Source organism: Colobus angolensis, unplaced genomic scaffold (genome assembly GCF_000951035.1).
Source record: "Colobus angolensis palliatus isolate OR3802 unplaced genomic scaffold, Cang.pa_1.0 Scaffold616, whole genome shotgun sequence".
NCBI classification, from domain to species: Eukaryota; Metazoa; Chordata; class Mammalia; order Primates; family Cercopithecidae; genus Colobus; species Colobus angolensis.
In genome coordinates, this window is record NW_012119777.1 from 631917 (window position 1) to 647648 (window position 15732).

At 41.2% G+C, this 15732-nt stretch overlaps 2 protein-coding genes across 2 annotated transcripts in view; both read right to left on the reverse strand.

Annotated features, from left to right (window-relative positions):
- The window catches only part of MMP26 (matrix metallopeptidase 26), a 253853-nt gene that overhangs the window by 151271 nt on the left and 86850 nt on the right, over positions 1-15732 (reverse strand). The window lies entirely within an intron of this gene.
- On the reverse strand, positions 321-1251 carry LOC105527317 (olfactory receptor 52R1). The gene is given in 4 exon segments (XM_011963613.1): positions 321-562; positions 565-860; positions 862-1215; positions 1217-1251. Coding segments are annotated over 4 exon segments (927 nt in total).

The window sequence follows — 15732 nt, forward strand, 5'->3', positions numbered from 1 at the left end:
ACCAGTAGTGTAAAAAATGTTTTTACCTTAATCATCTGTGAAAGGTGACATTCTTTTTAAAAACATTCACTGACTTAATAGGTGAAAATATTCTTATTATTTTCTTGGGATGATGAACTGAAGTCAACTAAGTTTTTATGGCATGTCTCAGAAATCTCTTGCCCTGAAATTGTTGCTTTTGTTTCTGGAGGGTTATCTACCTCCGGGTCAACTGTTTACAGAGCTGACTCACTTATGGTAAGTAATAGTCTGAAAAATATTTATTTATGTCCCTAGATCAGTGGTGCAATTTAAGTGGTGGTCATTTTGTGACCCTTGGCTCAAGGGACGTTTCCACAACATCCTTGGGTAACTCTATGCCTGATCTGTTTGGTTCTAACTCCGTAAATGATGGGGTTGAGCATGGGAGGTACCAGTAGATAGAGATTAGCAAACAGGATATGTACCACTCGGGGCACATAATGGCCAAAGCGGTGGGTGAGGAAAGAATAAAGGGCTGGGATATAAAAAGCCAAGATGACACAGATATGGGAGGCACATGTGCTAAAAGCTTTGAGGCGGCTTCACCTGAGGGCAACTGAAGCACGGCTCTCAAAATCATCATGTATGACATACCTATGACAGTCATGTAAAAGCCAGCCACAGAGAAGGCCACAAAGAGTCCATACCCACGATTTATGCTTGTATCAGCACACACCAACTTCAGCACAGCCATGTGCTCACAGTATGACTGGGGAATGGCTTGGTGTTGGCAGAAGGGCATCCTAGACACCATGAAGCAGAAGGGGCTCACCCACAGCAGCCCTGTCAGCATCATGACGGTCCCCGGTTCAATCACGACTGATGGGGTCATGAGGCTAGTGTCAGAGTGGGAAGCAGATGGCCACATAGCGATCCAGGGCCATAGCCATGAGCACCCCAGGCTCCATAAAAGAAAAGGCATGGATGAAGAACACCTGGATGAGGCAGGCATGGTACTCAATCTCATGAGCATGAAACCAGAATATGGCCAACACCTTAGGTTGGGTGGAGGAGGAGAGGACCAGGTCAGCGATAGCCAGCATGGCCAGAAAGAGGTACATGGGCTTATGCAGGGTGTGGTCAATTCTGATTACATGGAGGAGAGTGATATTTCCAACAACAGCGACAGTATACGTGGCACAGAACAGAAAGGCAATCCAAAACTGGACACTCTCCAGGCCTGGGATTCCAAGCAGGATGAGAAGAACTGGTCCCTGAAGCCAGCACCATGGGCTGGTTAATATGTTCTCCATTGGGAAAGTGATCTGCTCTCTGCAAATAGGAATCAAAACAAGAGTTATTACTGATATGCCTTTGGATGGGACAATTGGGTAATAGGGCAATTGAGTTTAAAGGTAAGGCGGGATAATTTCAACCTTTTTTATAAATAAAATCTTGCAGCATAAAATGATACTATTCTTTATTTTATATATATATATATGTCATTCAAAATAGGGTAGAACAAAATGTGATAGCTGCAAGTACAGTTGTTTTTCAAGCATCAATGTTTTCTTGAAAGCAGTATCTATTAAGGAAAAAAATCATGACAAATAATGTCATAGTAATTCTTTTCCTTCTATTCTTTAAAACTGACAGCTGATATTTTCAATTTTTCGCGCAAGTCTTATTTATCCCTCTGTTAAGCTGCTCGGACAACTTGTCAGGCTAGGAAGCCAGTGTGGCTTCAATGCCCATAGAAATTTATGTATTGATGTTGAGTTAGCTTAGAGGCAGTTACCATAAGGGCTTGGGCTGGAGGATAAATTGCTGATCGATTACGTACCTGTAATTCAATATTTTATCCTTAGTATAGGCCCCCCCCAAATTAGTGGTTAGCAAAGTTTTTCTGTAAAAAGTCAGATCATAAAAATCTGAGGAATTTTGAGCTATACAGTCTTAGTTGCAACATATCAATTTAGCTACAGTGGTGTAAAACCATCCATAGTCAATATATAAGTGAGTGAGTATGGTTGAATTCCAATAAAAGTTTACTTACAAAAATAAACTCCAAAGAGGATTTAGTCTACAGGCTATAGTTTGCTAGCCTCCATCCTAGATAGTAAATTTTTCATGAACTCTGCCCTGAACCCTACACTACACATAGTGTCTTTGTGCTTGGTACAGGGCAGGAGTTTAATTTTTAAAATCCTTAGAGAAAGTAACAAATAAATATCATTATTCAATAGACTCATGATTGGATTAACAATATCCTAAATGTTCTGGTATAATCCAATTGACCTTACCTTGATGCTGTGTCCAAAAGAAAGTAATGTTCATTTCTCCTTCTAAATGTTGCACTGCTGTGTGAATGCCACCCTCTGGTGTGCACTTGCTTTACCTGGGTTACTTCTACCCACTGATTCCTGTGGTGACCACTTTCTACCTCAGAATTGATGGCACAAAGCTCACTTGGTTCTTACCCACTACTTTTTCACTATTTAAACTCAGTTGTTCTGTGTTTTGATTGAAATCCTTAGTTCTTACCTCCTTCAAAGGAAGAGGCAAGAAGAGTATCCCTTCCAATCCTCCTTAACAAATTGCCTTTGGGAACTTACAGATGTTTCATTCCCTAGACCAAATGGTTCCTTAAAAGGGCCTCATAATCCCAAAGAGGGCTTGCTTCTTTCTAATTTCCCCAAGATTTATAACAGCATGAGATAAATGGGACTCTGACTTCCTAAGTTTTGCTCTAAACCTGAAGCTTGACCATCCTATTAAAATAATAGCTGTAGATTTGCTCAAGGCAAATTCTTCTATGTAAGCTATGGTGAAAATTGAAAGCCACATATTATATAGGGTCCAGGCACTCTGTTCTATCCCTTCTGTCTGGTCTGGTCTTCCCAAACTTCTTTATATATTCTGTTTGAGCCAGGGAATTTCCTTCCACCTGCCCTTTTCCTCTGGTGTGTCACCGTCTACTTGTGAGAACACACTTCTGCAGGCTCGGGGCATTTGGGGAAACATACTCAGACTATTCTCATTGTTGCACCAGGCAATGTAAGAGGTGCTGGTTAAAGCTGCAATTTATCAAAGTGTACAATTATCTCTGAGTCATTGTGCAAGGAATGACTATGTTTCAAGATACAGCACTGCAGGCTTTTAAGTTTTATTGTATCTAACATACACAAAACCTCTGTATCTTCACTTTACAATGAGAAAAATAGGCTTCAGTGACATAATTTGCCCAAGGCCACACAATAAGTTAGTTTCTGGATGCACAACTGCACAGCCAGTGCTCTTAGTGGTACTCATGCCACCTGTGCTAGATAACGATTAATTGGGGCACACACCTGAGTTGGGGAAAGCAGAGATTGCTGCCCTATCATGACAGAGTCATGAAGAGGGCATGCCTAACTGCATGCTGAATTAGAGGCAGATCTGAATTTGCACCCAGGACCCCTGCTACTTCACTGGACTGAAACTTCTAGCACAGTCTCCAGTTTGGCCTGCTGGCATCTCTGGGTGTGTGCTGCTTTCTCTGGGATGATGTCTTTATTAACTTCTGCTCATGAGACTAAATGGAGAATTCTCCTGTTCTATGCCCGCTTTAGAGGCTGGTGAGTCTTTCAACTACTTGCAAAAACCAGTTACTGTCTTCTGCTTTACTCCTTCCCCAGTCTCCTTAATGGCCTTTTCATGGAGCCCCATGAAGTGATGCATCTCAGCCTTCCTCATTTCATTCTGCTGACTCTGAATTTCTGCTCTCAAATTTTCTTTTCTTGGTGGACAATGGACGAGCAGAGGTGCCCTGTGACTCAAGACTAAATTGGAAGATGGGGACCCTTGCCAACCGCCTCCCTTTTCTTTCTCCACTTTTCTCTGCTGACCCATGGAATCTAGTGCCTTCACTGTTAAAAGTTCCCTTGTCTTTCTTTTCTCATAGACTTGCAGACTTAATAGAGTTAATGCTACAAGTCATGTGGAGTGGACAGAGAGCTAACCAATCCTTGGCCATTTTTGTCTAGTGTGTGGGGTTTCTAAATATGGGAAGCACAGGTAATAAGCCTGCTGCTGTTTTGAGAAATTGAAATGTACATTCTCTAAAAGGTAGGAAAAGATGAACAATATAATTTCCCTTCTTGCCCAACTCTCCTTCCTCCCCTACAGTGCTATTATTATTATTATTATTTTGACAGGCTAGAAATCTTATGAGCCTAATGCATACTGAGAGCTGAAATGTCTTGTCCTTTTCAAATATTGTAGCCCCACTGATCACACTTTGGACGTCAGAATCAAGCCTGCTGTTTTCTTTTTTTTTCTTTTTTTTTTTTTTTTTAATTTTATTTTTTATTTTTTTATTATTATTTTTTATTTTTATTATACTTTAAGTTCTAGGGTACATGTGCATAACATGCAGGTTTGTTACATGTGTATACTTGTGCCATGTTGGTGTGCTTCACCTCCCAGATTTACGCCATTCTCCTGCCTCAGCCTCCCGAGTAGCTGGGACTACAGGCACCCGCCACCTCGCCTGGCTAGTTTTTTTGTATTTTTTAGTAGAGACGGGGTTTCACTGTGTTAGCCAAGATGGTCTCGATCTCCTGACCTCGTGATCCGCCTGTCTCGGCCTCCCAAAGTGCCAATTACAGGCTTGAGCTACCACGCCCGGCCATTCAAGCTTGCTGTTTTCTAAAATAAAATTAACTTGTAAATCTTTGTGTACCTTTTGTTTAAGAAATTGGTTCTAAGAACCATCTTCTCTCACAGAGTAGAGTTCAACTTTTATCTGTGGTAATGAGTTCGAGTCCCAAGAAAGTACTCGCAGGCTCTGTTGGACTTCAATTACTGCACCCATGATGTGGAACTAAATACAGGTATCTGTCAGGGTGTTGCTTAAGTCAGTGAAGGGATAAAGGATAAAGTAAACTGAGATCTGCTTAGAAATAGCTTCAGGGAAATTCAAACTCTGTTTTCTCACTGAGGTATCTGAAACTAAAACCAGTAATACTGGATCAGGGTAATGCTCAGAACCAACCTCCTTCTTGGAGTATTTTTGTGTGGAGGCAGTATTCCTACCTTTCTAGGCTTACCCTGGAGGACACAGTGGGAGAACCAAGTCTTCTCCCATTCTCAGAATGAAGCTCAATGACCATTGATCTCTAGACCTGAAGCTCCCAGTGAGTCAGGCCATTCTGCACAGTTTCTCGCCTTCCTGCTTCTTAGTGTTCCATAAGTCATACTGCTTTTTGGGAAGTGAAGAGGTGGCTGAGGCACAGGGATCCACTTGCCCTGAGTTCTACTGTATCTTTGACCAAGTAGAGCATGCTCATAAGCAGTTCTAAAAAGTTTCTTGGATTCAGCCTATGTCAGAGACCTCAGATCAGGACCTATTCAAAGAACTAGGTCTGTCCTTTCACTTCCCCCAAGCATCAGATCTACCACTCCCCCTGAGCCTGCTGCCTCATATTTACACCAGCCTCCTCTGAGAATGAAGACTAAAGCTAGAAGTGTTAACCCTTACATTTCCTCTCTCCTCTGCATGCACAAATGAAAAGGCAGGATATTTGAATGCTCAGAAATGTGCAAGAAATTTTAATACTACATGAATGTGAGTTTGTCTATATATGCATGCATTTTTAGTGCAAGTATGTATATTTACAATTGAAGGGATATTTTGTGCAATATGAAAGTGTGCTGATATATCATGTAAATTGTGTGCATCTGACAGGTATGTGCATCAGGGACTGGATTTGCATGTGAATGTGAGCCTGTGTATGAATAAGCATGTCTGCGTACAAAAGTATGAATAGTCATTTGCTGTCAGTATGCATAATTAGTGTGCTACCATCATACTGTGCATTCAAGGTCACTAAGTGTGCAGGCTTTGTGAAGACACATGCCCAGCTACATACCTGATGTGTGAGGTTGAACATCGTGTGTATACATATTAATATGCATATTTAATGAATGTGGGGTTCATATGGATGTGCAGCATCTCTTGGTGCATCAGGGTTTACTGAGGTAGCAATTGTTCCAAGGCCCCTCAAATCTGAGTGGGCCATTATACAAACAGGCAATGGCAATTCCAATGGAGATCATGCCACAGTCAGTTCTGAAAATGTGTGAGGCTGGAAGGCTCTCTTTGCTCAGTCTGAACAGTTGAAGCTTATATAGAGCTTTCTCTGTCTCGATCACCAAATAGGGTCCTGTTGGTATTAAAATATTTAATTTTTGCCAACACTTTCTGATTTCATTTAAATCTCATGATTGATTAGATGTCTAAAAATTTGATAAAGGAGTATTTAAAACCCTTATTTGAAAAGGGTGCAAAGCAGTCAGACTTCAGAATATGCAGCTCACAAAATACAAAGCCCAACATACATCTAAAGAGAGAAAAATACACAAAAACTACCAAGGTTATCAGCTTTACATTAATGTTTTCGTGGTAGGATTGTGGTCATCATAGTCACAAAGTTCATGATATATTTTCATATATCAGCCTACAAAATCTGGAGTACAATTGTTCTTGCTAAAGAGTCCAGGTTACAGGGAATAGTTAAGATCTTATTATTTTAGAGATCTGGATGGCATTGGTCATAGGAATTTTCGGTTTATCTCTGGTTGCAAATTATTTTTCTGTAGTTGTTGTTCTTGACTTCTATTTATGAAATCCTCAGTATAAAGAAAGCAGAACCAAGTTCAGGTCCTTTTACTTTCTTTCTTTCTTCTTCATTTCTTTTAGAGTGACTTTTCCCCCAAAACAGAATGTGACCTCTTGAGTAGGGCCGGCATTTCCTCATCTGACCCTTCCCCTCTTTCAAATGGAACAGTGACTCCAAGCAGACATGACATTCAGGCTCTTTGGAAAGTACTTCTCAGTTCAAGCACGCTGCTTTTCAAGTTCAGTAGGGAAAGACAGGCTAAAAAAGAGTGTGTAGTAGAAAGGTCAATCTTCCTGATTGGCCCTTCTAGAAGCCCCTCATCATTTGAGTCTTTCCAAAGCTGGTACCTCTGCAAGGTGCTTTGAGGACTAGGAATCTGACTCAGAGCCCTGTGCTGAAGCCCAGTCTCCATTGGGATGTACAAGGAATTATGGGAAGTATTGAGAGTCCCAGTAAAGGTTGGTTACAATAAACTTAAAGTCTCTTCAATCTGTAATTGTAGGGTTACAAGAGCAGGACAAGAAGGATATTTAGAAAAGACGTTTCAACGAAAGAATAGGTTGCCGACGATGTCAACATGAGAATTCTGGAACACTTCAGTAAATATATGTTTATTGGGCCGCAGCCTCAGAGTTCTTATATCCTCACTTTTTTTGACCTCTATCTGCACAATACATTAGTCAATCATGTATGGACATGGCATGGACCTTGCCAAAGCTTAGAGATACTTTTTGAGCATCTTTCCATTTAACAACAGCATCCATTTTTCTAGTTCTTTTATTCATCCCATGTTATTCCACATAATCCATTACTTACATATGTATATCAATTTACATATGATATATAACATTAAGTTTATTATATTACATAGACTTATATAATATAGGTATTATGTACAAAGAATTAAATATAACATGTATGTATGTGTGTGTATATATATAGATATATATCCTTCAATCTTCTTTTCTCTTAAAATCCTTCATATAAAATTAGTACTTATAGTCCATCATCCCAGCCATACTAATATAAATAACCTTGATATCTATTTTTCTATCACAACTACCATACAAAATGTTATACTTTGGTATCCCTGTACCATTGAGCAACTGCTAGAAATAATAACACAAAATATCAGGTTGTTACTGTTGCAAGTTCATGGTAACCAACCTCATGTGAGTTTTCAAAATACCTCGCAATATGTTTACATTTATCTTTCTTTATTGAGGAGGGACACAATAATATACTGACCTCCCTGGATGAGTGTATTTGTTCCCTAAGCTAAAGGAAGGATATTTTGTTGCTTCTGTGCCTCATCAGGAAGCAGAATTCCCAGGTCTGATGTAGAAGATTAAGTCTCCTCACTTTTGATCTGTGCATGTGTAAAATGAGATAACTTTTGCCTGCTTCATTTCTTCTTACTTGCCTAAGCATGGTGCCCTCATCATCATTTTCTCCACCATCTAGGCTGAGTTACCACATTTATGTAGGGAAATCAAATCTGGTTAGAGGGGAAATATCTAGGTCTATGCTCTGTCTTCCACTAATTTCAAAGAGAATCTTGTTAATGTCAACATTGTAGTGAAGGTCTTAGTCATTACCAGGAAAGTAAAATTTATATGTCCTGATTAGACAGTTGTCCTCTTCCCCAACCCCTCCAAATTTATATGTTGATGCCCTAAGCCTCAGTTCCTCAGAGTATGACCTTACTTAGGGTCATTGCAGATATAATTAGTTAAATTAAAAAGAGGCCATACTGGAGTATAGTGAGATCCTAATCCAACATTCTTTATACAAGAATCCAAGTTCTTGTATAAAGGGGAAATTTGATCACAGATATACACACACATGTGGATGCCATGTGGACAAGGCAGAGATCAGGATGATGTATCTATAAGCCAAGGTTTCCAGCAAACCACCAGAAGGTAAGTGAGAGGTGTAAAACAGATTCTCTATCACAGCTGACAGTAGGAGCCAAACGTGCGGATACCTTGACAGTGGGCTTCTAGCCTCTAGAACTGTGACTCAATAAATTCTGGTTGTTAAATACACTGCTTGTAATACTCTATTATGGCAGTCCTAACAAACTAATACAATAAAAAAATCCATCTCTGTCATTATTCTAAATTTTAATTGTGATGGTTAATACTGAGGGTCAACTTGATTAGACTGAAGGATGTAAAGTATTGTTCCAGGGTATGTCTGTGAGGGTGTTGCCAAAGGAGATTAACATTTGAGTCAGTGGACTAGGAAAGGGAGACCCACCCTCCATCCAGGTGGGGCAAAATATAATCAGTTTCCAGCATGGCCAGAATAAAAGCAGGTAGAAAAACATGAAAAGGCTAGACTAGTCTAGCTCCCAGCCTACATCTTTCTCCCGTGCTGGATGCTTCCTGCCCTCGAACATCAGACTCCAAGTTCTTCAGCTTTGGGACTCAGACTGGCTTCTTTCCTCTTCAACATGCAGACAACCTATTATGGGACCTTGTGATCCTGTGAGTTAGTACTCCTTAATAAACTCCCCTTTAGATATACATCTATCCTATAATTCTGTCTTTCTAGAGAACCCTGACTAATACAGATTTTGCTACCAGGAGTGCTTCTAGAGGACCAGAATAGTAAGGATGGAGTTTTTCATTGGTTTGGGGGATTCTAGAATTGACTGCTTAATATGATTAGACCCAAAAATGCTAAGGACTTCACTTCTAATAGTATGGAGAACACTGATAGTCCTTGGCATGAACTGTTTAGAGAGTTATGCAAAATAAATGCATTTGACCCTCCAGACCCATTACTCATGAGAATCAAGGAGTTTAGTGACTCTGTACATAACACCTTTGACCATATGTGGAAAACCAAAGAACGTAATGAAGTTGGTTGGTTGCTCCTAAGTTCACTGAACAAAGTGATGAAAGAAAATTATGAACTCAAGGATTCTAATTCCCAACTTCAGAAGCAGATACTGAGCCTCAAATCTGCTAAGACTGCCCAGAATCAGAGTCTTATCTTCTGTAGAGAAAGAGCTGAAATTGTGGAAAATCAGACATAAGCTCTTATCATGTGAGTGGCTGACCTGCAACAAAAGGTGCATGCACAGCCTTGTCAGATGTCTACTGTTAAAGTGAGGCATTGATTGGAAAAGAATGGGACCCTACAACTTGGAATGGGGATGTGTGGGAGGACCCTGACGAAACTGGGGACACTGACCTTGTAAACTCTGATGAACCTTTTTTGCCAGAAGAAACAGCTTCCCCATCCCCAGCAGTGGCAACATCCCCTCCCCAAACCATGCTGCCATCAGCCTTTCCACCTTTGTCTGAGGAGATAAACCCTGTGCTGCCTGAGGCAATAGTGATGTCCTCCCCTGAGGCAGTTGCCAGGCAAGATGATGTAGATTCGTCTGAGGACCCACCCCAAACACCCCTGTTTGCTTCTAGACCAATAACTAGACTAAAGTCCCAGCAGACCCCTAGAGGTGAGGTTGAGAGTGTGACACATGAGGAGGTGCACTACGCTCAAAAAGAACTACTTGAGTTTTCTAACTTATATAAGCAGAAATTTGGAGAACAGGCATGGGAATGGATATTAAGGGTATGGGATAATGGTGGAAGGAACATAGAGTTGGATCAGGCTGAATTAATTGATTTGGGCCCACTAAAAAGGGATTCTGCATGCAATGTTGCAACTCAGGGAGTTACAAAAGGTTTTAATAGTTTATTTGTTTGGTTAGCTGAAATATAGATTAAAAGGTGGCCCACAGTGGGCGACCTGGAAACATCTTATCTCCCTTGGTTCAATGTAGAAGAAGGGATCCAAAGGCTTGGGGAGATTGTGATGCTGGAGTGGGTTATCACTTTAGACTTATTCATCCCAGCTGGGAGGTTCCAGAAGCTATACCCTTGACCAGTGCCTTTCAAAATAGATTTGTGAGGGCAGCACCTGCATCCTTGAAGAGCTCTGTGATTGCTCTTCTCTGTATGCCAGATCTTACAGTAGGAACTGGAGCACTGAACTACAACGTTTAAATGCAATGGAAATAATTTGATCCCGAAGTGGCAGGGGCCAAATGGTGGCACTCAACTGTCAAAGGCAAGATGGGCATAGCTACCAAAATAAACAGCAGAGGCAAAGCAGCAATCAGAATAGCCTGACTTGTGTAGCGCTCTGGCATTGGCTAATTAATCACAGTGTTCCTAGAAGTGAAAGGGATAGGAAGCCTACTGCATCTCATTTAATTTATTTAAGCAGAAAACTTCCAGATGGGGTGGACAAAAAACTAATTTGAATTATAAAACAGAGCATCATGGCCCCTCAATCAATTTCCAGACTTGAATCAGTTTACAGACCCAGAACCCCTTGAACGAAGAGGAGGCCAGGTCCCTTTAAGGAAGGACACCACTACACTACCAAGAATTTATGCTGTTAACTTTTCTCCCATCCTTCCCCAAGCAGACCTGTGACTTTTTACCAGGGTAACAGTGCATTGAAGAAACAGAAATGCTCAGATATTTTAGGGATTAACTACTGGACAATGGCTCTGAGCTGACATTGATTCCAGGGGACCCAAAACGTCATTGTGGTCCTCCCGCTAAAGTATGGGCTTATGGAAATCAGGGAATTAATGGAATTTTAGCTCAAGTCTGACTTACAGTGGGTCCAATGGGTACCCAGACTCATCCTGTGGTCATTTCCCCAGTGCCAGAATGCATAATTGGCATAGACATACTTAGTAGTGGGCAGAACTCCCCACATTGGCTCCCTGACTGGTAGGGTGAGAACTATCATGGTGGGAAAGGCCAAATGGAAGCCATTAGAGCTGCCTCTGCCTAGAAAAATAATAAACCAAAAACAATATCACATTCCTGGAGGGATTGCAGAGATTAGTGCCACCATCAAAGACTTGAAAGATGCAGGGGTGGTGATTCCCACCACATTCCCATTTGACTCTCCTATTTGGCCAGTGCAGAAGACAGATGGATCTTAGAGAAAGATAGTGGATTATCACAAGCTTAACCAAGTGGTGGCTCCAATTGCAGCTGCTATACCAGACATGGTTTCATTGCTTGAGCAAATTAACACATTTCCTGGTACCTGGTATGCAGCCGTTGATTTGGCAAATGCCTTTTTCTCCATTCCTGTCCATAAGACCCACCAGAAGCAATTTACCTTCAGCCGGCAAGGCCAGCAATATGCCTTTACTATTCTACCTCAGGGTTATATCAACTCTCCAGCTTTATTTCATTATCTTTTTCAGAGAGACTTCGATCACTTTTTGATTCCACAAGATATCACACTGATCCATTACATTGATGACATTATTCTGATTGGATCCAGTTAGCGAGAAGTAGCAAACACACTGGACTTATTGGTGAGACAATTACATGCCGGAGGATGGGAAATAAATATGACTAAACTTTAAGTACCTTCTACCTCAGTAAAATTTCTAGGAGTCCAGCAGTTTGATGTTTGTAGAGATATTCCTTCTAAGGTGAAGGATAAGTTGCTACATTCGGCCCCTCTTACAACCAAGAAAGAAGCACAATGCCTACTAGGCCTATTTGGATTTTGGAGGCAACACATTCCTCATTTGGGTGTGTTATTCTGGCCCATTTATTGAGTGACTGGAAAGCCTGCCAGTTTTGAGTGGGGTCCAGAACAGGAGAAGGCTCTGCAACAGGCCCAGGCTGCTGTGCAAGCTGCTCTTCCACTTGGGCCATATGACCCAGCAGATCCAATGATCCTTGAGGTGTCAGTGGCAGATAGGGATGCTGTTTGGAGCCTTTGGCAGGCCCCCATAAGTGACTATGAGTCATCAAGTCACCATGTGACCTGAACTGCCTGTCATGAACTCGGAGCTTTCTGAGTCATCTAGCCATAAAGTGGGTCATGAACTGCAGAATTACATCATCAAAAGGAAATGGTATATACGTGATCAGGCTTGAGCAGGTCCTGCAGGCACAAGTTACAAGGGAAAGTGGCTGAAATGCCCATGGTCTCCACTCCTGCCACCCTACCTTCTTTCCCCCAGCCTGCATCGATGCCTTCTTGGGGAGTTCCCTATGATCAGTTGACAGAGGAAGAGAAGAGTAGGGCCTGGTTCACAGATGGCACCGCATGATGCAGGCACCACCCGAAAGTGGACAGCCACAGCACCACAACCCCTTTCTACGACATCCTTTAAGGACAGCGGTGAAAAGAAATCTTCCCAGTGGGCAGAACTTCAAGCAGTGTGCCTGGTTGTGCAATTTGCATAGAAGGAGAAAGAACCAGATGTGTGATTATATACTGATTTCTGTAATGGTTTGGCTGGTTGGTCAGGGACTTGAAAGAACCATGACAGGAAAATTGGTGACAAAGAAATATGGGGAAGAGGTATGTGGATGGACCTCTATGAGTGGTCAAAAACTGTGAAGATATTTGTATTCCATGTGAGTGCTCACCAATGAGTGACCTCAGCAGAGGAGGATTTTAATCATCAAGTTGATAGGGTGATGCTATCTGTGGACACAACTCAGCCTCTATTTCCAGCCATATCTGTGGTCACTGAATGGGCCCATGAACAAAGTGGCCATGGTGGCAGGGATGGAGGTTACACATGGGCTCAGCAACATGGACTTCCACTCATCAAGACTGACCTGGCTACAGCCACTGCTGAGTGCCCATTTTGCCAGCAGGAGAGGCCAACACTGAGCCCTAGATATGGCACCATTCCTCGGGATCATCAGCCAGTTACTTGGTGGCAGACTGATTATACTGGACCTCTTCCAACATGAAGAGGGCAGAGATTTGTCCTCACTGGAATATATACTTACTCTGGATATGGGTTTGCCTATCCCACACACAATGCTTCTGCCAAGACTACCATCCATGGACTCACTGAATGCCTTATCCACTGTTATGGTATTCCACACAGCATTGCTCTGACCAAGGTACTCCCTTTATGACTAAAGAAGTGTGTGGCAGTGGCCTCATACTTGTGGAATTCACTGGTCTTACCAGGTTTTCCATCATCCTGAAGCAACTGGATTGATAGAATGGTGGAATGGCCTTTCAAAGTCACAATTACAATGCCAAGTAGGTGACAATACTTTGCAGGGTTGGGGTAAAGTTCTCCAGAAGGCTGTGTATGTTCTGAATCAACATCCAATATATGGTCCTGCTTCTCCCATAATCAGGATTCATGAGTCCAAGAATCAAGGAGTGGAAGTGGAAGTGGCACCACTCATCATCACCTCTAATGATCCATTAGCAAAATTTTTGCTTCCTGTTCCTGTGACATTAAATTCTGCTGGCCTAGATGTCTTAGTTCCCGAGGGAGGAACACTGCCACCAAGAGACACAACAAAGATTCCATTAAACTGAAAGTTAAGATTGCAACCTGGACACTTTGGGCTCAACAGTCTAAGAAGGAAGTTACAGTGTTGGCTGGGATGATTGACTGGGACTATCAAGATGAAATTAGTCTACTACTACTCCACAATAGAGGTAAGGAAGAGTATGCGGGGACTACAGGAGATCCCTTGGGGCATCTCTTAGTATTACCATGCCCTGTGGTTGAGGTCAATGGGAAACCACAACAGCCCAGTCAAGACAGGACTAAAAATGGCCCAGATCCTTCAGGAATGAAGGTTTGGGTCACTCCACCAGGAAAAAGAACCACAACCTGCTGAGATGCTTGCTGAAGGCAAAGGGAATACAGAATGAGTAGTACAAGAAGATAGTCATCAATACCAGCTATGACCATGTGACCAGTTTCAGAAACAAGAACTGTAGTTGTCATAAGTATTTCCTCCTTCTTTTGTTAAAAACATGTTTCTGCATGTATACGGTTGTACTAAGAAAATATCTTCATTTTATTTCCTATTCTTTTATCATGTGACATAAGATTTATTGATTTCATATCAGCATTTAAGTGTTGTTAACTTTATGAATTAGAATTTGGGTTGTGGACAGGTATGTTTTCGGTTGTATAAAGGATAATTGTCTTACATTAGGTGTAAGTATGACCTTATTGTTGTCTTTATTTGAAGATTATGTATGGTTTTGGAGGTGTGTGTGGGTTCAAGTTGACAAAGTGTTAACTTGTGATGGTTAATACTGATTGTTAACTTGATTGGATTGAAGGATGCAAAGTATTGTTCCATGGTGTGTCTGTGAGTGTGTTGCCAAAGGACATTAACATTTGAGTCAGTGAACTGGGAAAGGCAGACCCAACCTTAATGTGGGTGGGCACAATCTAATCAGCTGCCAGCATGGCCAGAATAAAAGCAGGCAGAAGAACATGGAGAGATTAGACTGGCTTAGCCTCCCAGCTTACATCTTTCTCCAATGCTAAATGCTTCCTGACCTTGAATATTGGACGCCAAGTTCTCCAGCTTTGGGACTTGGACTGGCTTCATTTCTCCTCATCTTGCAGATGGCCTATTATGTGATGTTATGATCATATGAGTTAATACTCCTTAATAAACTTTCTTTTATTATATCTATCTTACTAGTTCTGTCCCTCTAGAGAACTCTGACTAATATATTAATCTATTCATAATGATATCTCCCATGGGTTGATGTATTTTTAAACATTATTTTAATGAAATTTTTTATCTAGATGTAGACCCTACAACATACATTTATCAAGTGTCTCACACACCCTAAGGGTGGCCTTGTATTTCTGTAAAAGTAAATCAATACATGGTTAAAAAATGATACAAATTTAGAAATAGCTCCAAATATATAATTAATGAATTACTACAAAAGGAATTAATACAATTCAGTGACAGAGAAATATCTTTATGTCTTTAGAATAGTCAGTGATCTGTATGAAGAAACAAATGAACCTCAACTTCTACTGCAATGTAAAACAATCATTTTGAAACACAACATAAGCCTAAATTTGAAACCTAAAATTATAAAGCTTCTGAAACAAAATAAAATAGGCTAATATGTTCAAGAATTTGGAGAAAGCAAATATTTCTTAGGCAGGACCTAAAAGGCATTAGCCATTAAAAAATAATATCAGGGGGCGGAGCAAGATGGCCGAATAGGAACAGCTCCAGTCTCCAACTCCCAGCGTGAAGGACACAGAAGACCGGTGATTTCTGCATTTTCAACTGAGGTA